The 27,743-nt window shown below is 42.7% G+C and overlaps 1 protein-coding gene across 2 annotated transcripts in view; it reads left to right on the forward strand.

Annotated features, from left to right (window-relative positions):
* The first annotated feature begins 2,344 nt into the window (after positions 1–2,344).
* Positions 2,345–27,743, forward strand: part of rbm15 (RNA binding motif protein 15) — a 44,408-nt gene continuing 19,009 nt past the window's right edge. Inside the window, exons 1-2 of one of the 2 annotated variants that reach the window (XM_080183281.1) lie at positions 2,345–5,123; positions 9,741–11,073. In XM_080183281.1, coding sequence (XP_080039407.1) covers positions 2,670–5,123; positions 9,741–9,743 — 2,457 coding nt within the window. In that variant the 5' untranslated portion in view covers positions 2,345–2,669 and the 3' untranslated portion in view covers positions 9,744–11,073. Of the gene's footprint in view, positions 11,074–27,743 lie in introns of both variants that reach the window. The other variant, XM_080183280.1, reaches the window with a different exon arrangement.

Consider the following 27,743-nt stretch of genomic DNA (forward strand, 5'->3'; position numbering starts at 1 on the left):
AGGAGCACTGATCACAGGTTAAGGAGATGTGTATTGTCTCCAGACAGTACAGTAAGTGAGGTTTTGCAAACCCAGGCAAGTCACGGGGGTTACAGATAGTGCGACATGAACCCAAGATCCCTGTTGAGACCGTCCTCACGTGTGCGGAACTTGGCTATCAGTCTCTGTTCAGCGACTCTGCGCTGTCGTGTGTCATGAAGGCTGCCTTGGAGAATGCTTACCCGAAGGTCAGAGGCTGAATGCCCGTGACCACTGAAGTGTTCGCCAACAGGAAGGGAACAGTCTTGCCTGGTGACTGTCGAGCGATGTTCATTCATCCGTTGTTGTAGCGTCGACAACGGATGAATGAACATCGCTCGACAGTCACCAGGCAAGACTGTTCCCTTCCTGTTGGTGAACACTTCAGTGGTCACGGGCATTCAGCCTCTGACCTTCGGGTAAGCATTCTCCAAGGCGGCCTTCATGACACACGACAGCGCAGAGTCGCTGAACAGAGACTGATAGCCAAGTTCCGCACACGTGAGGACGGTCTCAACAGGGATCTTGGGTTCATGTCGCACTATCTGTAACCCCCGTGACTTGCCTGGGTTTGCAAAACCTCACTTACTGTACTGTCTGGAGACAATACACATCTCTTTAAACTGTGATCAGTGCTCCTTCCACTCACATTATCAGCCACTTCAGGTCTTGAACAGCAGGTTAGGTGTAAAGATTCGCATTCTAATCAGTAATCTCTAAACTGTCTGTGCTTTATATGCTCTGTCTGAGGCCAGAACTCTCCATTCACCTGACGAAGAGGGTGTCCCTCGAAAGCTTGTATATTATCAAATAAATAGGTTGGACTAAAACCTGGTGTTGTCAGACTTTTTAAAGTGAATTACCTCACGCTTCTCCGCATTAAACTCCATCCGCCACCTCTCGGCCCAGCTCTGCAACCTGTCCAAGTCTCCCTGCAAACTAAGACACCCTTCCTCACTATCTACCACACCTCCGACTTTGGTGTCATCAGCAAATTTACTAATCCACCCAACTATACCCTCATCCAGATCATTTATAAAAATTACAAACAGCAGTGGCCCCAAAACAGATCCCTGAGGCACACCACTTGTAACTGAACTCCATGATGAATACTTACCATCAACCACCACCCTCTGTCTCCTATCAGCTAGCCAATTCCTGATCCAATTACCTAGATTACCCCCAATCCCATACATCTGCATTTTCTGCAGAAGCCTGGTGTTGGATTGGGATAAACAGCAAGAAGTCTCACAACACCAGGTTAAAGTCCAACAGGTTTATTTGGCAGCACAAGACACTAGCTGCCAAGTGCTAGTGGCTTGGCACTAGCGCTGCCCCTTCATCAGGTGAGTGAGAATTCTATTCACAAACAGGGCATATAAAGATACAAATTCACTTTTGAGTTCAGTATAACTCTTCATCAAAACGTCTTTAGGGGAACAAGTAATTGTTTGGAGTGGGAGGTCTGGAGGTTTATGAAGGACTGAGCAGAGGACTGGCGGGCAGTGCTGAATACTGGCACAGACACGATGGGCTGAATGGCCTGGCTGACTGATGACGTAACGCGGTGGGTGTTTCTTTCTGATTGACGTGTCCAATAGCCAATGAGAGTACACGTAGTGTGTGCATCGCAGCCAATGGGACTGCAGCACTGGGGTGATGCGAATTCTCTGGCGTGAATCACGCTGTATTTTGTGTGATTCTCCATTCTTTCAGTCAGATTGCAGACATTCCAACAACAATAAAAGCTGCGCTAAAACCCCGCCAGACGATTGACAGAGAGCAGGGAAAAGCAGCTTAAAAACATATGAAAGTCAGTCAGAATTCCTCACCCGCGGCCCAGGATCGGGTTAAAATGGGGAAAGCGGCAGAACCCCGGCCAACAGCCCGCTGACTGACAGCCAATCAGGGGTGCTAGGCTGTGATTGGCCGGGAGCTCGGGGTGCTAAGCTCTGATTGGCCGGGAGCTCGGTGTGCCGGGCTCTGATTGGCCGGGTGCTCTGGTTGCCTGGCTCTGATTGGCCGGGTGCTCTGGGTGCTGGGCTCCGATAGGCCGGGAGCGCGGGGTGCCGGGCTCTGATTGCCCGAGAGCTCGGGGAGCCGGGGCTGGTGATCCCGGCCGAATTGTGCCCAACACCCGGCCAATCAGAGCCCGGCACCTAGAGCTGTCCGCCAATCAGAGCCCAACACCCTGACCATCTGACCAATCAGAGCCTGAACCCGGAGCTCCCGGCCAGTCAGAGCCCAGAATCCGGAGCTCCCGACCAATCAGAGCCCAGCATCTAGACCTCCTGACCAATCAGTGCAAGGTGGCGGGGCGGGGCTTGATACAAAATGGCGGCGATGAAGCGGGAGGGCTTTGGGCCTCGGTAAGAATCTGCGGGGGGGAAAAAATCCAGTCGGAAGCACCCGAGCAGCGGCTCAATCGGCAAAGCTCCCCAGTCGTTGAGGTAAAGTATCGATTAAACAGCGCCGATTGTTCCGATTCTCTCCCGGAGGGGAAGCGAAATGAAGGAGCTGCAGTGAAGGAGCGGCGGCGGGCAGCAATCCGCGCAATCCGCCCGGCTTCTCGATCGACACAAAATCGCACAAGAAACTTGGTCCGGACCTTCCAATACCATCTGCGTTAGTCATTGCGGCAGCGAGAGAACATGAAGGAGAAAGACGTGTCGCCCAAAGCTGGCGGAAAGCGTGGGGAGGAAAGGCGAGGCGGCCATCACCAACAACCCAGGAAAATGGGAAATAACCACAACAGCATCAACAGGAACAACAAGAACCATGGCAATGCCAAAAGGGCTCGCAATGTCAGCGGCAAGAGGACCAACAACAGGGACTATGATGTTTACCCTCCCAACCGGACTGCTAATAACTTAAGTCTTTCTTCTGCTTCAAGGACAAGTAGGGCTGAGAGACAGCCTGGTGAATACAAAACCCTGAAGATCAGCAATTTGGGTTCCCAGTTGAGTGATGGTGCCATTGAGGATGGGCTCTTCCACGAGTTTAAGAAGTTTGGGGATGTTAGCGTGAAGATCTCCAGGGATGGGGATGAAAGAGTTGCTCTGGTGAATTTCAGGCATTCTGAGGATGCCAAAGCTGCCAGGCATGCCAAGGGCAGGCTGGTGTTGCACGATCGACCTCTGAAAATTGAAACGGTTTACCCTCCTCCGAAAGGAAGAAGCTACTCCCCTGAGCTGGATGGGTATTCAACTCCAAATGTGCAAGGCAACCGTCATAGGCAGAGATCTCTGTCTCCTGCAGGACTTGGATACAGAGAACACCGGACTCAGCAGCGCAGTTCTTTGGGGCGTCAGTTACCACCTCCACCTCCACCTCCACCACCACCTCAGAGAGATTTAGAAAGAGAGCGGGATTATGCATTTTATGAAGGCCGGGCACGAGCTGCTTACACACTCGACAGAACCACATTCAGGGAGGATGAGATCTTGCCAGAAGATGATAAAAGAGCTAATAGGACGTTGTTTATTGGTAACTTGGACCCTTCCGTTTCACAAAATGATCTTTTGCTTGCATTTGAAAGGTTTGGAGTAATTTTAGAGGTCGATATCAAACGACCACCACGTGGGCAAGGGAATTCATATGGCTTCCTGAAATTTGAAAACTTGGATATGGCCCACAGAGCAAAGATTGCAATGTCAGGAAAAGTGATCGGGAGAAATCCTATTAAGATTGGGTACGGAAAAGCAACCCCCACCACTCGATTGTGGGTTGGGGGATTGGGTGCCTGGGTTCCTGTAGCTGGTCTTGCAAGAGAGTTTGATCGCTTTGGGACCATAAGATCTATTGACTACAGAAAGGGAGACAATTGGGCTTACATTCAGTATGAAAGCTTGGATGCTGCACAAGCTGCTTGTACTCAGATGCGTGGCTTTCCTTTGGGTGGACCAGATCGGCGGCTCAGAGTTGATTTTGCGGATACCGAACATCGATACCCTCAACAGTTTCTACAAGCTTTGCCTCTGCCTCATTTTGATTTGATTGGAGATGGCCTTCTTCCTCGTGGTGCGGAATGTCTGAGGGGTAGAGAAAGGAATTCTCCTCCAATGCATTACAGAGAGAGGGACCTTTTTCCAGGCAATGACTGGCATGTCCTTTCTGTCCGGGAAAGAAACCGGAATAGCCATGAACCGTTTGACCATCTTGATCGTGAAGTCCGGGATAGCTGGTCCCTTGAACGTGGACGTGACCATATTTTACAAAATTGGGACCAAAGGAGAAAAAGGAGAGGCCCTCTAGAAACACGCCCGGCTGATTGTTCACCCAGCAATGACCGCTCCAGAAAGCGGCGTTGTATTTCGCCTGATCGCAGCCCGGGTAATAGCAGCCGTGATGGTGGACGACACAGTGACTCAGACCGTGATGCGAAGAATGAACGATATTCACCAGGTCGGGATCAGTGTAACAGCACAGAGAAAGTTCCGTGTGGCAAACATGAGGTCAAAATTATAAACTTAAATGAAAAGGATAAAGACCGCAAACATAGAACTACAGAATGTGCAAGCCCCATGAGGAGCAAATCTAAATCTGAGTTGGGCAACGCCAAAGCATCTGACAGCTTCCGGGAATATGAACGCAAGTTGAATGTAGCGTGGCATGGTATGCTGGTTCTAAAGAATAGTTCTTTCTCCACGAACATGCACTTCCTTGAGGGTGATCTCAGTGTTGCAGCCAACTTATTGGTGGATGTTTCAACTGGTGGAAAAGTCGCACAGTTAAAAATCACTCAGCGCTTACGACTGGATCAGCCAAAATTGGATGAGGTAACAAGACGCATCAAGGCATCAGGCACTAATGGCTATTGTGTCCTGTTGGCCGTACCGGCTTTGAACAACATGGAAAATGCGGAAGGGATGCCCTCTTCTGTAGAGCAAGCCACTTCACCACAAAGACCACTAAGAAACTTGGTGTCCTATCTAAAACAAAAGCAGGCTGCTGGTGTCATAAGCCTGCCTGTTGGAGGAAGCAAAGAGAAGGACCACACTGGTGTGCTTCATGCTTTCCCCCCATGTGATTTTTCTCAACAGTATCTGCAAACCTCTGCTCGAGCCCTGGCCAAATCTGAAGAAGACTGTCTAGTTATAATAATTGTACGTGGTACAGCTTAGAATTGAAAGTGTTTGTTGTGTTACCGCTGTGTATTGTGATGTGTACGGAATGCAAAAAGGGCAAAGTTCACCAAACTGTCTGACCCTTTTTAATTGCATCAAGTTCTGGGAGCCCTAGGTTTTTATTTACACAAACACCAACAAGACTGAGCTGGGAGCCTTGCTTCCAGTAAAAGTAGATCTTCTACCAATTAATAGAAAGTATTATGGTTGTCTTATGAAATTTCCTTGACTAGTGTCCTGCCTAATGCCCAATTCAGTCACAATAATAAACTGGGTATGTAGTTATTAACATTTTTTGGCCTGGGTGGCCCATATGTTTTAAATTTGATTTCTCTATCTTTTGTCTCCAAGTCCTCAGTTTTTAAAAAACTCTCTTGAAATCACCACTTGTTATGGATACTTCTTTACTCTGTTTTTTCAAAAAGATTCCGTACTACATTTCAATACACCAGCGTTGTCACTTGATTATAAACCATGAACTGTACAGAGCTTGAATGCTTCCTGCATTAAGGTAGCGCCTACCTGCTGGTGCTAGAGGCCAGTAGTTGATTATTCCTTCAGGTAGGATTCACTATTGGAAACACAGAGTCCTAAGCGTGATACTCCTTTAATGTTATTGTTGAAGGGCAAAACAACTGTTGAAAATCCAGTTGTTTTCTAGTTTTGTAAATATGGCAACCGATACAGGAGAGCAGACACCTTGAAAACTGTTTTATACAATGTGCTGTAAAGCGTTGTAGGCAGTTCTGTTTTGCACTTATTATCTTTTAGGCACCAGTAATATTCAAACCTGAGTTGAAGCAGAGTAAGGTAATACTTTGTCTTTCCTGCCTGATGGTTCAGAAAACCTTTTTTAATTACTTGGATTTCAGTCCAAAATCTACAAATTTGGTTGATTTAATCTTTAACATACCTAAAGAAAATGGCTTAAGCTTTTAGAACCAGTGATCGGGACAGTAAAGTCAATTTTTATGCCAAGAAAAAGAAGCCAACAGTTTAATTGTATATGTCAAGAATCTGGAGTTGAAAAGAACTTGTGTGAATGTTTTAAAATGTGTCTATGTACTTGTTCTTTAGAGGGTTAACTTGTCACTTGTGAAAAGAAGAAAATGAGCCAAAGCACAACAATTTGAGAAAAGTCCCGGGTCGTTGCCCAGGTTTCCCGCCCAGTCCTGCAGAGACTGGCTCAAATTCGGATATTTGGTCCTCTTCTTTTAGGCAGTTTGTTGGCATTTGTATAAATGTGATCACCGGAACTGAGGTGCAGCAGAGTGACTAGTCCATTGAACCACCCCAGCGAGTGTCAGTGCATTTAGGAAACCAGGTGGATCAAATGATCAAAAATAGAAGACCATTTATCCTGTATAGTAGCATAATATCCTTTGCAATGAAAGTGGTTACTGGAGGTGGACAGCCATGTTAGGACATTTTGTTTTTTTTTTCCAGCTGAGCAGGAACCTCCTGTGTGTTTCTAAAATTATCTGGCCAGATTTAATTTGGGGCGACAACTTTTAACTGGATTAAGTCTTTTGGCGAGGGAAATGAAAAGCAAAACAGAGCAAGTCCTATGATGTCACTATTTACTGTAGTCTAAGTACTACTGTTCATCATTTGGGCAGAGTTTCCAGTAAAATCTACACACAGGATTCAGATTTCCTATTTTTGATACAGCTTTATCCAAATGTACATTTTGACATTGTTGTTTCTTCCTTAATGTAACAAATAGCTCTAACTGTGTGGTCCTAGTCACAAAGACAGAAGCAAGAACTGTTCAATATGTGATACAAGTTGGGAAACTATTCAATTTACAACGATCTTGAGCTAATGGGAAATGCTGTTTGAACAAGTACACAGGCATTATATAAATGACACCAAAGAAAGATGCTTTCAATGTAAAAAAAAAGGTATGCAAGTGCACACTGAATGTTTCTGAAAGACAAAACCAGAAAAGCCTAAATTCTCAGCTGGTCACTCACTGTCTGTGAAGGGAACAGTCATTGTTCTGTCTTGCTGCAGATGCTGACTGACCTGTTGTGTGTTGTCAACTTCCTCTTTTGCTTGCCTATTGGATGAAAGTACTTCTCCCACCTTCAGTTCTTTGGATCTGGGATGTTGGGGCACTGGTGATCAGTACTAGCTTGCAAAGATTATGTATTTTGTTTAAACAAAGTTAAATAGTAGTCTGTAGTATTTCTCTTGTTGGAGAAGTTTGCAATGCTCAGTGTCACTGTTTCATAGCATTGAAGATGAAACTGGCCTGCTTTCCAGCATAATTAAAGTATCTAGCTCTCCCCAGTGAATACACATTGTAGGGCAGCCTGTGGTGACTTAACTCGTTAGCCAAGGCACCAGTTGGAATGTGACAATTCGCTTTTGTGCCCCTGCTCAAATAAAAATTACTGCCCTCTCAGTTTAAAAAAAATCACTTCTCATAATATGAGTGTCAGTAACAAGGTTGGAATTTATTGCCTGTCCTTTTGTATTCGAGAAGGTGGTGATGGGCTATACCCTTGACCACTGCTGTCTGTGCTGTGAAGCAGTCACATTTCTGTGCAGTTATCTAATGGGAAGACGATTGGGTTGTGATCCCTGTGTAACTTGACATAAGTGGCAGAATGGGTAAACTAAGCTTTGAGTGAGGAAAGAGGGCATGGGGGTTTAGAAGTGTTGTTTGGTGTCAAGCGAACTGTGTGTATGTGAGCATGAAGAGGGAAGAAAGCTAGAGATAGGATGCTCCAAAATTACTTGATGTGTACACATACATGCATGTGGGAAACATTTGTTTATATTAAGGCTTCCAGCAGCATTTGGAATGCAGCACTGTTGGCGTTAGGATGTACTGGTCCATCAAATCATTTTACTTGCATTCCACAAGAACCGCCCTTTGCTGATGTCAAGTCAACGCAGTAAATGACTTCAAACAAATGCAGATGTTAACACAGCAGGAACACATTTTGGCACAAGGGTGGGGTAGCAAGTTTTTTCCCCCTGAAATTGGATGCTTGCATACTTGTACACGTGCATGCTAAAAACCAAAATGAGTACTTTCATTTGATGGGATTTTGGGCCAAATAAAGATTCACAAAACAAAGGAAGATAATTGCAACTGACCTGTATTGGTCTAATTAAATTGGCGTGGAGATTTTTTAATAAAGGAGGTAAATCCAATTAAAGCAAGTCCGTGTGCACTGTCCTGAATATGATTTTAAGTTGTGAAATGTATGCTTTAAAAAAAAAGCACCGATGTTTTTGGTTTAATCACAATTTTGTTTTAGACAATTGGAGTGGAGTGTAAAATGTATGAAGCATCAATCTGGCGCACCCGTTTGAACAGTTGGCATGTTGTCCCACAAACTGTGTTCAAAAGCTGCAGTTATTCTATAATTTAGTTTATCCTCAATATTCTGAGAGTGTAGGTGCAAAAGTGTGTTTGGGTGTTGGCTTTCTCATTCCCATAGCACTAAAACAGCAGTCTTTCTCTAACCATAGAACTTCTGTTTTCAGTAGAATAACTGACTTTCCTTAGAAATTAAAGGAAGATCTCTTAGGAGCACTTAGACAAAATAACTATCAGAATCCTGTTATAGGTTTAGTTTTAAAGTTTAGGTAGTCTACTTACTCCTTTTTGCCTAGTTTAGTCTAGAACTGTTCCCCTCTCCTCACCAGTCTGCGGCTCTAAAGGCCAGCAGACAGTCCATCCCCAAGATTTGGCCAATGTCACCAATTGAATGGAGGCTTGAGAATGGTCATTGGAACCAATATTTTTGTCTTTTGTTTTATGTTTTTCTTTCCCCTTCTCCTGCTGAGATTGGGAACATTGTAGGCAGTTCTACCTGGTACCACTGCATAGTTGAACATCTGTTTATTGTTGACTCTTGGATGCTGGGGGTGTAGTATTGAAACACAGACCTGTGACTCGTGAGAGGCACTCTTCCAATTTTATTTTCTAGTCAGTGTGTTGCTGTCCTCTTGACTCGGTTGGAGTTCTAGTAGTTTATACATTTTTTAAAAAAAATTTCTTGTTGACCTGCATAGACTCACATCATGAGGACAAGTTCTAGGCACCGTCATTACTGTAAAATGCATAATGCTTCTAATGTTCTATGGTCTGTATTGTTCTCTTCCCATTCCTGGCAGCCAAGGCGTATAATTATTTTGGTGCAGGTAGCCCCATCCCAAGAGAAGAAATGGTCTTAAATGTTTCAAACTGTAAAATGACCTAGAGTGTTAGAATCCATTGTAAACAAGGATTAAGAAAAAACTGTAAAGGATCTTAATCTTCAAGCAAGTCTTCAGACTTGCATCAGATAGTCTTGATTAGGGACTATTTAACATAGGACTTTTATCTTGAAGAAAAATCAGCTTTTACAATGTCTTTGACAACTCTACATCAAAAAAAATTGTTTAGAAATCTAGGGTCTTGGTGCCTTAGTAAGAAGCAGTTGCTCAGTAGCATGCCAACTGAATTTCCTTAGAACTATTTTTTTTTTGAAGCTATGTGTAAAATTACTGTATTCTTGTTAGTTATATAGAAGAAACTGGTGTTGCATGTATTTTTTGTGTCTAATTTGATATTTCTTTCCTGCAAAAACCAAGTGACAGAATATTTGAATGGCAAAGCTGAGGAGGAGACTTCCTGCTGGAATTTAGTACGAACCGAAGACAATGTTTGTGTGAAGTAGAATGGCCTGTTGCAGGGGGAAAAGATTTCTGTTATTTTGTTTTAAAGAGCTGGAATGGCAGCTTGAAAAATATATATAAAAGTTCCTGTATCTTCTAATGTGAACCAGGTCCTGTGTTTTGAGGGGAAAGATGATCTGCTGCTGTGTGCTGTTAATAGCTGATTTCTGGGGGAGAAAGGAAAAGCTATTCGGGCTCAACCAGCTGAATACAGGCTTTCACAGACACACGTGCGTTGAGCTGATTATGTTGTCAACCAAAATCAATAAAATGTGTTTTCTTTTGAGGAAAAAACTGCGTTGGAGTAAGTTTGAATGAAGCAAAAAAAATGACCCCCTTGTGTACATTTGAGGCTTTTTGTTTCGGAAGGCCCCGATATTTGAGGAGGAAACATCAGCGTCACCGTTAACTTAACAGTGGCCTGCAAGAAACGAAATGGGGGGAACATTCCCCACTTGAAGTGTGAGAATTGACCGCTGGCTGATCATCTTGATGCTGTTCTAATCGAAGATCCAGAATTGCTTGAAAGAGTTATAAAAAAAAGTTTTGATTTATTTTTGACCTGACAAATCTGTGAAGTGTTTGAAGAATGTGAATCCTTCAAAATAAGTCTCGATCTTGCTACCCATGACCAAACCAAAAAATCAAGGCATTCCGTGCTTCCCCAAAGTAAAAATATTCAGCTTTCCTCGAACGTTGCCTAGAATTGTAAGGCAATGCCCCCATATCCTGGAGCTTTAAAAGCGTGCCATTTGAGTGCTTAATTTCGAGAGGAAGAAAAGGTACTATACACCTGATATGTCATCAGGGCTAGCAGTTGGTTTAAACACACTTCCTTTACTGTGTTACTGGTGCCTTTTTTTGATGGATCCGTTGTGGCTTGTAACAGTTTCACACCCCATGGATGTGCATGTCTTTCTTAGGTACCCAAACTTATTTATACCTGTATTGCCTCAACTCATCAGTGAGCTTTCGACTCCAGTGTTTTGACCTAGGAGACCTTTTATATATTTAAAAACCGAATAGAATTGCCCAGTAACTAGCTGATAAGCTTGCACTGTTAACTAACAGAAGACGTCTGGTCTGAGTTTCCCTCGCAGCTGCTATGTTAAACACTTTGTAAAGGATGAGAGAAAAAAACACTTCTGCTCTACAGCTTTTGCAAGACAACTTCTATCACCATTGGATGCTATGGATTGCCGTCTACAAAGGTGTTTACACTGGTTAATATTAATGTGTTTGCACCAAGGTAAGGTTTTTAAAATAGGATTAAAATATTCAATAGTAATCTTTGTAGAGTTAGGATGTTAAACTTTTGGTTTATGTTTTGTCTTAAATTGCCTTGGCACAAACTGGAAAGATGTGAACGTGAAGCTTTGTGTGGTGTTTATGCTTTGCAGACACTACTAGCTGTCCTATGGTAAAGATCTTACGATATCAATCAGAGGGATATTTATAGTAATGTATATTTCTTTTAATTGCATGCCAATGTCCTACATAATCCATATATCTTACTGGGTATGGTGTTTTCAGGCTGAGGCCACTTAGATGTTGCAAGTTGCATCTTCTGTGTAAAATTAAGGATCACGTGAAGGGACAGTGATGGAGTTGGGAAAGGGGCATGGGTTTTTGGAAATTGACAGACTAAGATAGTTCACTCTCAACTCCTATTGCCCTGAATATCTAATTCTGTCACCATTTCAACCCCTTTGGACTTGGATGCACAATTTTGTTTGTAATGCACCCTGCAATATATGACCATATTCTCTGCAGCTAAATGTTACACATTTCAGGACCATGGGTAGCTAATATATTTTTCACCTTGATACCCAGAAGCTCAACCTTTATGAAATATAAGCTACAGGAAAGAGAACGTTTAAGTGAGCGTGTAATCAAAACATAACCTGTCTTTTTCTAATCAGATGATGCCCAACCTGTTGTTGTTTTCAGCATGTTAGCATTTTGTTTTTTAAAGATATATTTCAAAATCTGGCAGCTCCCCACTCTGAAGCAGCACATTGGGCTTATTGGAGTTGACTAGTTTCCTTCCTGTTTTCAGATGTTTGGGGATGATTGTTTACCAGATTTTGTAAAGGTGTTTGATGCTTGTACCATCCATTTCCAAAGACAATATTTACATTCAGGTTTGTGAGAGTACAGAGACTTTTGGAATGAATCTTAAATTGTAATGCTTAAACATTGCATTGACTAACTTTATCCTGACCTTTTACCAGATTCTCTAGATAATCTATCACACTGTTATTTGTGGCCGTAGCCTATTAGCACCCTTAGTATTCCCTCACATTGTCTTTCCCCACCCCAACAAGTCCTTCCATTCCAGCACTCTGCTTTCCAACTCCATCCCAAATCTGAAGCCCAAACTATTTGGTCTTATTTCTAATTTTTTTTTTGGTTTGTCATCGTGCAACCTTTTTAGTTTGGGAGGTTTGGAAAAGGCTTCTCCTTTTGAATAAATCCAAAATCTGGCTGTTGCTATTAGCTTCAAGATGTATATAAATCAGCATGATTTAAACACTCTATTATGAGACCCAGTTGCATAACTTGTGTGACCCACAAAGATCACCACCATTCTTAACACTGAAATCTTAATGTGAGTAACTAAATTGGCAACCTCAATCAAAGACAGAAAACAAGTCAAGGTTGAGTTTGAAAAGCACAGCACAATGTGAAGTTTAGTCTGAGGCATGTTTGAGCACTGCACCAGGTGACTGATTTTTGCTTTTTAACTTCACTTTGATCAGTGGGTGTGCTTGATCCTGGGGGGAAAGAAATACCGGTAAAAGTTGAATAGTGATACTTGCTCTGACCATTTTAATTAAGCTGTCCATTGTTTTATAATTATTACTGTAAATATTTTTAGTGATTTTTAAACTTTTCTCAGCATGTCCTTGTTACCTGGGGAACTATCTAGGATATACAGTTACCTAGAGTAAGATGGGTAATTCTGGAAATGGGCATTGGGTCACTCAGCACCTGAAAGAGAAAGGGTCAATCGAATTGTATGTTCTGACGAAGACAATATTAGGCTGTCGTCTTTTGTCAGATGCTGACTAGTCTGTATTTCTAGTTTTTTTTTCTGTTCTCCTTATTTTAGAATTCCATTCCTTGAAGTTCATACAATATACACACACATACTCCGTCCCCATTATGTGATTAGACTTCCAGGAGAATCTTATTCTGACTTGAAATGTGTGGCATCAGATTGCATTTGCAGCGTTTGCCAACCAGGCCAGAACGGTCAAAGGACGTACTGTTATTGGCTTTGGTGCCATGAGAATGTGGTGTGGGATGGTGGCAAATCAGCTATGCTGATAGAATGATGATTCTTTAGTATGGGGAAGTCAGACAAGTATGGTTTTGTATAAATTGAGTGCTGATCTAATTGGATCAAGATGCTGGTTTGGAACAGATATTACTAAAAGCTGAATTGATCTTTGCTAAGATAGTAGTGAACGTGGGCAATTTCGTTAAACATGCCATTTCTGTTTATAGTTCATTTCCCTTTACTGTTGGGCACAGTTGTTCTTCCATTGTATTGTCACCATTAATTTTGCAATCCCATACCTTTTATAATTACACTTTGCCCAATTGTAACACTGTATTCCAGATTTAACCATGTCTGTACGATTAAACTTTGCTGAAGTCTGTTTTGCATCAGTGGAGTCCTGTATGTCGGTGGCACAGTGCTTAGCACTGTTACCCCTCAGTGCCAGGGACCCAGGTTCAATTCCAGCCTTGGGTGACTATGGAGTTTGCACGTTCTCCCTGTATCTGCTTGGGTTTCCTCTGGGTGCTTCAGGTTCCTCCCTCAGTCCAAAGATGAGCAGGTTAGGTTGATTTGCCATGCTGACTTGGCCCTTTATGCAGGGGGATTTGCAGGGTAAATACATAGGTTATAGAGATGGGATCTGGGTGGGATTGTTGTCAATGCAGAATGCCATCCTGCAGTATAGGGATTCTACGTAGCAACTCATTACTGTAGAATATATGATACAAAAGTAAGACTAGATTGGGCTTGATTTCCTTTCTTAAACTTGTAAACCAGGAATATTGTGTGCCTGTCAGGATGACGAAAGTGAGTTAGATAGATTTTGGTCTTTGTCAAGCTATTCAACTGGACATAAGTGGAATAAGCAACTTGTCAGTGATATTCTGCAAGGATTTGAGTTGAGTACTGAAAACTCTGACTTGGTGCAAGTCCTCATGCCTGAAGACCAGTTTGGTTTGTGCTATATGCCATTAGTTACGTTTTTATTTGGGGTGCTACAGTTGATCTTGGTAGAGAACATGAAAGAAAACTGATGTTTTTTTCTCCTGGTTGGGTAGTGCATGTGTGTGAATGTGGGTGAGATGAAGATTGGGCTTGACAGTTGATCAAATTCCCCTTCCTGCCTTAAGCCTGAAGATGAGCTAGGCGAGCAGCTGGCCTGGTAGCATTGTACCCAAGCATTACTTGGGTACGAATTTTCATTTCTTAAACATTGTCACTGAATCTACTTTTGCTCCTTGGCACAACTATGAAACATAATGATATATTGAGAAGTTTCCCAAGTGTGGTTGGGATACCTTGTGTATAAGAGTGCTGCAGAAGATTTATATATATATATTTTGTTTATAATTGTGCAGTTAAAGATTTTAATTTTGAGACATGTTAACATCAAATCAAGCTGCACACAAGATTATTGTTAATTAACTTAATTTTGTAGCGTCAGAGATTTACAGCATGGAAACAGGCCCTTTGGCCCAACTTGTCCATGCCGCCATTTTCTATTAGACCACTAAACTAATCCAAATTGCCACATTTGGCATATATCCCTCTATACCTACCTTTATCCATGTAATTATCTAAATGCTTTTTAAAAGACAAAATTGTACCCGCCTCTACTGCTACCTCTGGCAGCTTGTTCTAGACACTCACTACCCTCTGTGTGGAAAGAATTGCCCCTCTGGACCCTTTTGTATCTCTCCCCTCTCACCTTAAACCTACGCTCTCTAGTTTAGACACCCCTACCTTTTGGGAAAAGATATTGGTTGATTATCTACCTTTTATCTATGCCCCTTGTTATTTTCTAGATTTCTATAAGGTCACCCCGCATCCTCTATGCTCCAGAGAAAAAAAGTCCCAGTCTATCCACCCTCTCCTTTTAATTCAATCCATCAAGTCGTGGTAACAACCTAGGAAATCTTTTCTGCGCTCTTTCTAGTTTATTAATACCCTTTCCGTAATAGGTTGACCAGAATTGCACACAGTATTCCAAGTGTGGCCTCACCAATGTCTTGTACAACTTCAAAACGTCCCAACTCCTGTATTCAGTGTTCTGACCAATGAAACCAAGCATGCCGAATGCCTTCTTGACCACTCTGTCCACCTGTGACTCCACTTTCAAGGAGCTGTGAACATGTACCCCTAGATTTCTGTTCTGTATCTCTCCCCAATGCCCTACCATTAACTGAGTAAGTCCTGCATCACCTCACATTTGTCTAAACTTAGCCTCTAATGCATTCAAGAGTTCCAAAGAAATCTGTTTGTAAAAGTTGATGCTGGGGGCTGTTGAAGTGTTTTGCTTGATCGGGTTTGTTACTCTCAGTAGCTATACTTGGCTGAACCATCTGGAGAACGCTGACTAATATTTCTGGACTATCCGTTATTTGTAATAAGCTTTGCCAGTGGTGTGCATGTTTCTCTAAATTGTGGTTGTGGCTGGCAATGTCCATCTCTATGGCAGCAAATGGTAGCACATCACATTAAATATGATCAAACAAAAAGTCACGTATCAGAAATTTCCTGGGAATCTTGAATTATTTCCAACTCTTTTTGGTGACCATGTTATTTTCTCTCACTTGACTGCAACACACAATTTCTGATTTACAATCAGTAGCTGGGGATGTGTGGTATGATTGGTGTTCCTCATGAATACTTTTGAAAGGTTGATAGTTTTAAAGTATGTTTTTTGTGTAATCAAGTTATATTTAGAGTAAAGATACTTTCCTCCTTTTCCATTCTGTGCCCTCTTGAACTGGATGATTTCCTCAGCAAGGAACTTGCCAATATCTGCCTGAAATTTTGCCATCTTTTCAGGTGAGATATTAAACCAAGGCCCCTCTGCCCTCCCAAGTGTATGTTGATGGTCGTAAGGTCCTAATACAAATAAAAATTGAATTATCTATTGTTCCTTGGCCAGTATACATCCCTCAACCAACATCACAAAAACAGGTGATGTGGTCATTATTTAAGAACGAAGAGAAGTACAGCACAGGCACAGACCCTTTTGGCTCTCCAAGCCTTGCCAATCATGATGCCCTAACTAAACTAAACAAAACCTTCTGCCCTTACTCAGACCATACAGGGTGGCACAGTGGTTAGCAAGCTGTCTCACAGCACCAGGGACCTAGTTTCGATTCCTGGTTTGGGTCACTGTTTGTACAGAATTTGCACGTTCTTCCCATGTTTGAATGGGCTTCCTCTGCTGGGTGCTCCATTTCCTTCTACAGTCTGAAAGATGTGCTGGTTAAGTGCACTGGCCATGCTAAATTCTCCCTAGTGTATCCCAAACAGGTGCCTCTGTCTTTCCAGTGAAAATAATCCCAGTCTCTTCAACCTCTCCTTATAGTCAACAGCCTCAAGACTAGGCAACATCCCGGTGAACCTTATTTTCACCCTTTCAAGAACTTCCATGTCTTTCTGGTAGTGTGGTGACCGGAACTGTACAAAATACTCCCAAATGCAGCCTAACCAAAGTTCTATATAGCTGCAACATGATTTGCCAGCTCTTGAACTTAGTGCCCTGGCCGATTTTGAAGGCAAGCATGACATGTGCCGCCTTAATCACCTTGGAAACCTGTGTTGCCACTTTTAGGGAACGGTGGACCTGCACACCCAGCTCCCTCTGTGTTATGTTCCTAAGGGTTCTGCCATTTCCAGTATAATTCACACCTAAATTTGATCCTCCAAAATGCATCACCTTATGTGTCTGACATTTCTGTGCCCAAGTCGCCAATCTATCTATATCCTGTTGTATCATCTGACAATCCCTGGCACTATCAACAACTCCACCAATCTTCGTGTCATCTGCAAACTTGCTAATCAGACCACCCACGTTTTCTTCCAGATAACTTATATATACTACAAATGACAGAGATCCCAGCACTGATCCCTGTGGAACATCACTAGCTACAGATCTCCATTCTGGAAAAACACCCGCCTATCACTACTGTCTTCTATAACCAAGCCAGTTCTGTATCCGTCTGGCCATTTGGGAACCCCAAATTCCACATGCTATTAGTTTTTGTACCAGTCTGCCATGTGATATGTTGTCAAATGCCTTACTAAAATCCATATAAACTATTGTTGGTTGCGAGTGTTTAGTGTGTAAATTGGCTTCCTGTCCTACATTGAAACCAATGACTTCATTCCAAGGCATTTCCAGATGTTGTAAATATAAAATTGCAGTGCCTTGCCAATATATATGGTGAAAACTCCCAGGTTTGTGGATGATAGTTAGGCATAGTAATTTGTGTAGATAGAGGATAAGGTTTTAAAGGAACATTGACAGATTAATTGGGCAAAACTGTAGTAGATGGGTTTTCTTTTCAGGAAGCGTGAAATCATCAACTTTGGAGCTGAGACAGATTTAACCTTTAAAAGGGTTAAATTAAGGATCAGTTCTGCATCACCTTTAGATTTAGAAAATTGCTGAGTTAATCAAGTTGTCCAAAAATTTTACAAGATTTTGATGTACAGAGAAATTATTTCCTTTTGGCGGGGGAATCAAGAATAAGTGGTCACATCTTAAAATTTGGGCTCGACCGGTCGGAAGTGAAATTAAGGACAGTGAACATTGTCTTTCCACTATCCTATAGATACTGGGTGACAATTGGAACTTCCAAGACTGAGTATATTTTATGTTTTTGGTAAAGGGTAATAAGGAATAAGGCAAGAAAATGAAGTTGGGTTCAGATCATGATCAAATTGAATCATGTACTATTTTCTGGGCTGTTCCTTTTACTGTTTTACTTTATTTACTTCAAAAAAAGTAAAATTCCTTTTTTTAAAGGGAAAAAAAATTACCATTCTTTTATGTATAATACTTGTAGTGAAAAACCTAGAAACTGTAAAGGATCAAAGTGTCTGTGCACACAGGGCAATTTGACAAAAAATTGCAAATGTAATTTGGCCTTTATCTTAAAGGGGTTAAAATTCAAAAAGTAAAAATGGCTCTTCTATTATAGAGAGCTTTGCTCTGACTGAACTGGGTTATTGTATTCTGGGAACAATGTATTAACCTTTGAAGAAGTACAATGCAGATTCAAGGGCTGTGCACTTACTGGCTGTTCCTAATTGTCCTCGTGAAGGTGGTGAATTGCTTTCTTGAACTGTTGCAGTCCATTTGGTTCAGGTACATCAACAGTGCTGCTGAGAGGGAGTTCTGGGATTTGACCCAGTGACAAATCTGGATGGTGTGTGGGTTGGAGGGGAGTTAGTAGAAGGTGGTGTTCCCATGCATCTGCTGCCCTTATCCTTCCGGATGGTAGCAGTTGTGAGTTTGGAAGGTGTTGTGTAAGGAGCCTTGATGAATTATAGATGATGCACACTGCTGCCACAGCTCACCTGTGGAGGGGAGTGTGTGTTGAAAGTAGTGGATGGGAAGCCATTCAGGTGGGCTGCTGGTGGGTGGTAGACTCTTCCTGGATAGTGTCAAGCTGCTCAGATGTTACTGGAGATGCATTCATCCAGACAACTGGAGAGGATGACACCAACACTTTGTGGAATAAACCTGCTCTCAAAAGTTTAATCCTCTGAGTTCAAAAATTTGACAAATTATTTAAGAGACATTAAAAAGATAGATTCTCTGCAGTTGCTCCATTGAATTCTAATTCCCCTGGAGAAGAAATCCAGAACAAAGAATCACAAATATTAAAATTAAAGCTAAGCCTTTTGGTAGTGAAGTCAGGAAGCTTCTCTTCAAAGTTTTGGGCATAGAACTGTACTGCACAGGAACAAGACCTTTTGGCCCAGCGATGTTCTGCCAAACATGATGCTAAATTTAACTAATCCCTTCTACCTGCCTTTATCCATATCCCTCTTGCATATTCAGGTGCTTATCTAAAAGCTCTTAAATGTTCCTATCGTATCTGCCTCCACCATCATCCCTGGCAGTGCATTCCAGACACCTGCCAATGTGTTTAAAAAAAACTCATGTCTCCTTTTGAATCTTGCCCCTCACAAGCCCTTAAATGTCCCCAGTCCTAGATGTTTCTACTCTGGGGGGAAAAGATTCTGACTATCAAGCCTACCTATTACTATCATAATTTCATAGACTGCTATTAGGTCTCCCCTCAGCCTATACTCCTCAAGAGAAAAGAACCCTAGTTTTTCCAGCCTCTCCTTAGGGGTGGCACAGTGGTTAGCACTACTGTCTAACAGTGCCAAGGACCCGGATTTGATTCCTGGCTTGGGCCACTGTCAGTGTGGAGTCTGCACATTCTCAGCCATATCTGTGTGGGTTTCCTCCCACAATCCAAAAGACATGCTGGTTAGTTGCATTGGCCATGCCAAATTCTCCCTCAGTGTACCCAAACAAGCACTGGAGTGTGGAAGAGATTTTTCACAGTAACTTCATTGCAATGTTAATGTAAGCCTACTTGTGACTAATAAATAAATTTAAACTTTATGGCTCATACTCTCTAATCCAGGCAGCATCTGGGTAAACTTGTTCTGCACCTTTTCCAAAGCCTCCACATCCTTCCTGCAGTGTGGTGACCAGAATTGAACACAATACTAAGTATGGCCTAACCAAAGTTTTGTGAAGCAGAAACATGACAGCCTGACTCTTGTACTCCAATGCCCCAACCAATAAAGACAAGCCTGCTATATGCCTTCTTTATCACCCTGTCTACTTGTGTTCAAGGTTTTGCCAGTAACTGTATACTTGCCCTTAATATTTGATCTCCCAAAGCACAACACTTCACACTTGCCTGGGTTAAACTCAGTCTGCCATTTCTTTGCCTATATCTGCAACGGATCTATATTGTGCTTTATCCTGTGACAATTTACCATTATCTACAGCTCTATCTATCTTTGTGTCGTCTGTTAATGTATAAACCCACCCCTCTACATTTTAATCCAAGTCATATTTATATAAAATATGTCACAATCAGCAGAGGTCCCAGTACGGATCCCTGCAGAACACCACTAGCCATAGACCTCCAGGTGGAAAAACACACTTCCACCACTACACTGACTTCTATGGGCAAACCAAGTCTGAATCCACGCAGCCAAGTCACCATGGATTCCATGTTTATTAAACTTCTGGATGAGTCTACCGTGAGGGACCTTGTTGAAAGCTTTACTAACAGCCATGTAGACAACATCCACTCACTGTTCTACCCTCATCAATCACCTTAGTCACTTCCTCCAAAATCAGTCAAGTTAGTAAGACATGACCTGCCCTACACAAAGCCATGCTGACTTTCCTCATTAGGCTATACTTTTCCGAATGTGTGTAAACCCTATCTCTAAGAATTCTCTCCAATAGCTTCGCAACCACTGATGTGAAACTCACCAGTCTATAATTTCCTGGATTGTTCCTTTTTCCTTTCTTGAACAGAGGAACAACAATAGTTACTCGCCAGTTCTCCGGGACCGCTCCAATTACTAATGAAGATACAAAGATCTTTCTCGACCCCAGCAATCCCCTCTCTTGCCTCTCTCAATAACCTGGAATAATGGAATTGAAGGATCGAGCATTAGCAGCGATCTGATTCAAATAACAAACTTGAGGCTCTGAATAGCTTACTTGTGCCCCAATTTTCTTGTAGAAGAGAGTGCGTGGCAGAGATTGATGCTGACTTTAGCTTTTGGGGCCTTGAGGCTCTGAATGCTACTTTGGCGATTCCTCTGGTTCAAAGATATCTTGTTTCGACTCTGATTCAATCTGTATGAGATGGCTGGTAAGTCCCACGTGCGATCGACAGATGCTGCCACATGTAGAGCAGGTGCTTGGAAAGTCAGATGGATGAGTCATTGGGAGGTACATGCGCTCTCCGACGGCTCTTGTTCCGGGCAAAGTCTCTTGATCTTCCTGAATGAACCTGCTCCATTTTGGCTCTTCACAAACCAGGCACTCCCATGAAAAATCAACATGTGACAGTGGGCATTCAGCTTGCGACCGATACTATACACCACCTCATACTGGTATATGCTGTCACATGCATTCTCGGAGACATAACTGTGTAGTGAAATCCTGCCTGGGCGCACCTCTGCTTGAACAGAATTTTACATTGCCCCAAACCTAAACCCAGTCCCTCGGGCTGGAGCCCCACAGTCTGACCTGCCTCACAAAAATTTCCCTGAGCCCTTTGCCATTGCACAGAGGGATTTCCTGTATTTGCTGCTGCTGCCGTACCCTCACCTGTGGCCAGGACTTTTGCTGTCCGGAGATCCCTTCACCGAGAGATCCTTCTCACTATGCTGGGGACGTGGGGCGGAGGGTGGTGTGCACAACAGTCCTATAAACCACAAATTGCACTAGTTCACAAACTCCCAAGCTACCTGCCCTTTTTACAATCTTGCCTGTGGACAATGTTGACATTACTTGTTTTAGGCTGCACTCCCTTTTCAGTTCCTTAAAAAATCTTTTATCAATGTTTTGTTTGCACTTCAGCCCCATGCTCCTGATCTATGGGCAGCCAGTGGAGTGGGGAAGGTGGAAGACCTCCTAGCCAAATGTGCTATTAGCAGGTTCAGGCAGTGGGTGACTGAGGGGGCTCATTCTATCTGACTCTCTGTCCCTCTACCATGTCCATGTTTGTGGCCGGGGATTCCTGGAGAGAGATTATGTGGTGTCCACGGGCATCATTGAGGTTTGCCATGCTTGTTGGGCCCTGTTGGGGCTGGGATATATTAACCCTAGTTAATACTGGATGCAGAACTGGCTCAGTCATAGAAGACAGAGGGTAACAGTGGAAGGGTGGGTTTCTGAATGGAAAGCTGTGACAAGTACTGTTCCTCAGGGGTCAGTTCTGGGACCTCTGCTGTTTGTAATATATATAAATGGTCTGGAGGAAAATGTAATTGGTTTGATTAGTAAGTTTGTACACGATACAAATGGTGGAATTGCAGAATGCAATGAGGACCATCACAGGATACAGCAGGATATGGATTGGTTGGAGACTTGGGTGGGGAGATGGCATATTAAGTTTAATTCAGACAAATGTGAGCTAATGCATTTTGTAAGATCTAATACAGCTGGGAAATATACAGTAAATGGCAGAACCCTTAAGAGTATTGATAGGCAGAGGCATCTGGGTGTACAGGTACAAGGTCACTCACTTAAAGCAGCAACGCAGATGGAGAAGGTAATCAAGAAGGCATACAGCATGCTCGCCTTCATCCACTGGGCCATTGAGTTTAAAAATTGGCAAGTCCTGTTTCAGCTTTGTAGAACTTTAGACCGCACTTAGAATATAGTGTTCAATTCTGGTCGCCACACTACCAGAAGGTACTGGAGGCTTTGGTGAGGGTACAGAAAAGAATTACCAGGATGTCACCTGGTATGGAGGGCATTAGTATGAGAAGAGGTTGGAGAAATTTGGTTTGTTCTCATTGGAAGGACGGATTTGTGGGGCGACCTGATAGAAGGCTACAAGTTTGAGGTGCATGAACAGAGTGGATAGTCGGAAGCTTTTTCCCAAGTTGGAAGAGTCAATTACTAGGGGGCGTAGGTTTAAGCTGCGAGGGGCAGGGCTTAAAGGAGATGTAAGAGGCAAATGCTTTACTCAAGAAGTGATGGGTGCTTGGAACTCACTACTGGGAGAGGTAGTGGAAGCAGATACAATAGTGACTTTAAAGGGTTGTCTTGACAAATACATGATTAGGATGGGAATAGAGGGATATGGTGCCCGGAAGGGTAGGCGGTTTTTCGTTCAGTTGGGCAGCATGTTCAGTGCAGGCTTGGAAGGCCGAAGGGCCTGTTCCAGTGCTGTAATATTCTTTGTTCTAGCCCCTTTAATCACATTTTGGTTTAGTATTTTAAGTTTTCTTAACTCTATGTTCTTCGCTTGGGACGGTTCCTCCGTTTAAGGGGCTATCCCCTTGCTTTATCCCTTAGTTTGTTTAGTTTAGTTGCTTTACCCAAAAGAGAACCTGGAAGGTGTTCTATTTCCCCTCCTGCATGTTTTATCATGGTTCTGAATAGAGCTGTATAATTTCCACTGATGTGTTATACATTGACCAAGCCAAATCTTATTTAGAATTTTTAACTTGCTCTGATTCTTTTACCTGTTTTGTGTTGAATGTATTGACATTTGTGGAAACAGGAATGGATCAGAGAGAAATCGTTCTCCTTTTGAGTAAAGAAGCTAAACTGTAAAAAGAAAGACAGTTTAATATCTAATGTGCAGTCATGTTTTGAGACACTTGGAGACTAAACAAACTATTTTTCCTGCTTTGATGTTTTTGACTAGTTTGTAACTTATGGTAACACGAGGTCTGTTAAGCAAGTGTAGATGTTGACCACAAATTATGATATCTGTATAAGTAAACTCCATTGTGATGTTCATCAGTTCAATATTCCAAAATTAACAGATGAATTACTTTTAATTGCCTTTTCAAAGAAAAAGGCTGGCGTGAGAAGGAGGTTGTTTCTGTGGGCGATTTTGAATTTTTTCATTGTTGTAGTTAAATAGACTTTTGGATAGCCTGGGAAGGCAGATTGTTAGTTTCTGATTAAAATGCAGGTTTTCCATGTACTCGTGTTCAAACATTGGGTCAAATGTTTACGGCACAGAAGGAGGCATATCTTGGATATCTGTACCAAATCTTTGCAACATTCTAGAAATAATCGTACAACGCTGATCTGTTCCTTAGCCTATGAATTCATTGTTTGAACTTGAGGAGATGCCACATCTACAGAAATTAGCAATCTTCACTTTATATTACATTAATACCTACATTTTCCTGGATCTGTTGTGCAGTTGGTTCAGGCTAGGCCTGATTAATGGTAAGTGCACCATTTGACCAAGGGAGATGAGGACTGCTCTGGCTGCAATTCTGCAATGTGAAATTGCTTTTAGAGTAGTTGAGTAAGGAAGGTGATGACCTAGTGATATTATCACTAGACTATTAACCAAGAAACACAGCTAATGTCCTGGGGACCTGGGTTTGAATCCCACCCCAGCAAATGATGAAATTTGAATTCAATAAAAATCATCTGCATTTAAGAATCTTCTGATGACCATGAAACCATTGTCAATTACCAGAAAAACCCATCCGGTTCACTAATGTGAAGGAAAGAAATCTGTCGTCCTTACCTGTTCCGGCCTACATGCAACTCCAGAGCCCCAGCAATGTGGTTGACTCCCAGTTGCCCTTGGGCAACTAGGGATGGGCAATAAATGCTGGCCAGTGATGCCTATGTCCCACGAATGAATTAAAAAAAAATGCAGTGTGATCTCAACCTGCTTGACTTGATGTTCATTTGGCCTGCAGTGCAAAGGGAAAGTTTGAGTGGATTTTTTTAAAAATCAGCCACTGTCTTTGAGTGTGTGTGATCTTTGCAAGTTTGAGTTTCTAATTGGCTTTGTAGCATGAATCAAAGAAACCCTATAGTGCAAAAGGAACCATTTGGCCCATCAAGCCTGCACCACCAACAATCCCTTCTAGGCTTTATCCCTGTAACCCCACATATTTACCCTACTACAGTAGGGTAAAACTAATCCCCCTCACCTATGCATCCTGGGACACTAAGGAGCAATTTAGCATGGCCAGTGGACCTAACCCGCACATCTTTGGAGGGTGGGAGGAAATCAGAGGAAACCCATGCAGACAAAGGGAGAATGTGCAAACTCCACACACAGTGACCCAAGCTGGGAATTACCTGGGTCCCTGGCGCTGTAAGGCAGCAGTGCTCACCACTATGCCATCGTGCACAGCAATCCATTTTTTTTTCAGTTTTTGGGAAAGGAATCAAGATGCAGGATGGCACAAAGTTTGAAAAGATCAGAAGACTCGAGTGTCACTTAACCATTAGTCATAGTAATTTACAGCACAGAAGACCATGTTGCCTCCCTACAAAATAATGCAGTCATTCCCAGTGCCGCTGCCCTGCTCTATCCCTGTAGCTCTGTAGGTTTATTTCCTTTCCATGTCCTCCCAATTTCCTTTTAAAATCACTGATTTGTTCTGCTTCTGCCATCCCTGTGATTTTTTTTTCACCTCACTTTTGGCTTCATAAATATAAATTTAAGACAAGTATGTCCTGTAAATGTGAGGCATTTTATGACTTGAGTCTGAGAAAGAAAAAGTTATTCCAGTTAGGAATTGGTGTGATGGATCTTATCACTACTAGGGGTGTGGAATCGTGTAGTCAGTGTTTACATAGTTTTAAAGAGAGACTAAATTACTGTAGCAGAATCAATTTATGATCTGGATTCATAATAATAAACCCCAGCAATGAATTGACATGGTTATGGATTTATGGTGATATGGAAGAATGCATTTGTTGCTTTATGTTTTGCTATTTTCATAAATTCCTGTCTAGGGAGTGGGAGATAACAATGTTAATTGGCCCAGGAGGGAGGGAGAAGAGCTTGGGTGGGGGAAAGGTGGGAGACAGGGCAAGATCTAAAAATATGTTTCTTGTGAACACAAATGCACAGTGGACAGTGGCTGTGTAGGCAGCTTCCTGATTGACGCTGCTGTGTTGGGACAGCGTTCACTGGTCTATTGTTAAAAGCAGTTGGTCCAGCCTAACGAAAGGGTGCAGATTTGAAGCCCAAATGTGACTCTTGTTATATTTGTATTTCAATTTCAAGTGGATCAAGCAAAGTTGCATTTATATTTAGCAGCTGCTTGACACCTTTGTGTATGGAGTTCTGCATCTCTTTGTAGCTAGCATGCCTGAGCTTTTAGTCTTTGTGGGTTGTACATTGGAATCTGTGGGGCTTGGGAGAGCGGTGCATCTACAATTTGAATCCATGCTTTTTATTTGTCTGTAATTCAACTTGCTGACACCAGCAGATCGTGGTGTTCTGATTTAGGAATTGTCTGCCTATTGAATAGCAATGCTAAGTACAGCTCTTTCCAAACCTCCAGAGCCAGACAATTATAACACGACAAGTCTGTGAATAAGAAACATAATCATTGAATCCATTTAAATCTGGGATAGACAGACTTTTGGTCACTCGGGGAACCATGAGGTGTGGGGAGCAAGCAGGGAAGTGGAGTTGAAGCCCAGAAACAGCTCTGACCAAACTGAATGGCGGAGCAGGCTCAATGGACCATATGGTTTACTCTGATTTCTTGTGAACGGTTTCTTCCTATCTACTAAATCCTTCATGATTTAATCATCTTTATGTTCTCTGATGAAGACAAAGTTAGCTGCTTCAATTTTGGCCAGAAGGGCCTAGAATATAAGTAATTGGCATGGGAGGGTGATGAAGGCAGATCCAATTATGGCTTTCAAAATAGAATTGGATAAGCATCTGATAAATGATTATGAAGATTTGAAAACTGTAGGGTTTTGGGGAGAGGCCAGTGGAGTGAAACTAGCTGAATTGCTCCAGTAGAAAGCTGACACAGACTTCACCACTTGAATTACTTCCTATGCCTTAACCATTTTATGATTTATATTTATTTTTCTTTTCTGCCCAAGACATGGGCTCATTTGGGGCTCTGTGGGTGTTGGCTGGTGACAGGGTGGGGGCTCCATGGGTGTTGGTTTGTGACAGGGTGGGGGCACCATGAGTGCTGTTGGTGATGGGATTCAGACCATAGCCTAGAAAGGGCATGTTAACAAGGTGCCCCGATATGACTTCTTTGCAATAAGTGTGACTGAATAGCAATTAAAGGACAGGAACCCTAACTGTTATTACTGCATTGGCATAGTGACTTGGATGGCTAATTGTGCTAGTATGTTGCCCTTTAATAGATTGAAGAGATGTGGGTTCAAGCTGCTGCTGGTTCCCACCAGTAATATTGAAGCAATGGAACTGAGCCCACTCATTATAGAACATAGAACATTACAGCGCAGAACAGGCCCTTCGGCCCACGATGTTGCGCCGACCAGTTACAAAAACAATGACCCACTAGCCTATACCAATCCCTTTTCGTCCATAAACCTATCCAGAGATCTCTTAAACGCCCCCAAACTAGACGCATTTACAACTGCAGCAGGCAGGGCATTCCAATCCCTCACCACCCGCTGGGTAAAGAACCTACCCCTGACATCTGTCCTGTAGCTACCCCCCCTTAATTTAAAGCCATGCCCCCTCGTGCTAGCTTTCTCCATCCGAGGAAAAAGGCTATCACTATCCACCCTATCTAAACCTCTAATCATCTTATATGTTTCAATAAGATCCCCTCTTAGCCGCCTTCTTTCCAACGAAAACAACCCTAAATCCCTCAGTCTCTCCTCATAGGACCTCCCCACCATACCAGGCAACATCCTAGTAAACCTCCTCTGCACCCTCTCCAACGCCTCCACATCCTTCTTGTAATGCGGGGACCAGAACTGCACACAGTACTCCAAGTGCGGCCGCACTAGAGTAGTGTACAGTTGCAACATGACGCTGCGACTCCTAAATTCAATCCCCCTACCAATAAACGCCAAGACACCGTACGCCTTCTTAACAACCTTATCTACTTGATTCCCAACTTTCAGGGATCTATGTACACATACACCTAGATCCCTCTGTTCATCCACACTATTCAAAGTCCTCCCGTTAGCCCTATACTCGACACATCTGTTGCTCCTACCAAAGTGAATTACCTCACACTTCTCCGCATTAAATTCCATCCGCCACCTCTCGGCCCAGCTCTGCAACCTATCTAAGTCTCCCTGCAGACTATGACACCCTTGCTCACAATCTACCACACCTCCGACTTTGGTGTCATCAGCA

Source organism: Carcharhinus amblyrhynchos, unplaced genomic scaffold (genome assembly GCF_965287045.1).
Source record: "Carcharhinus amblyrhynchos unplaced genomic scaffold, sCarAmb.v2.hapA chromosome_208, whole genome shotgun sequence".
Classification (NCBI taxonomy): Eukaryota; Metazoa; Chordata; class Chondrichthyes; order Carcharhiniformes; family Carcharhinidae; genus Carcharhinus; species Carcharhinus amblyrhynchos.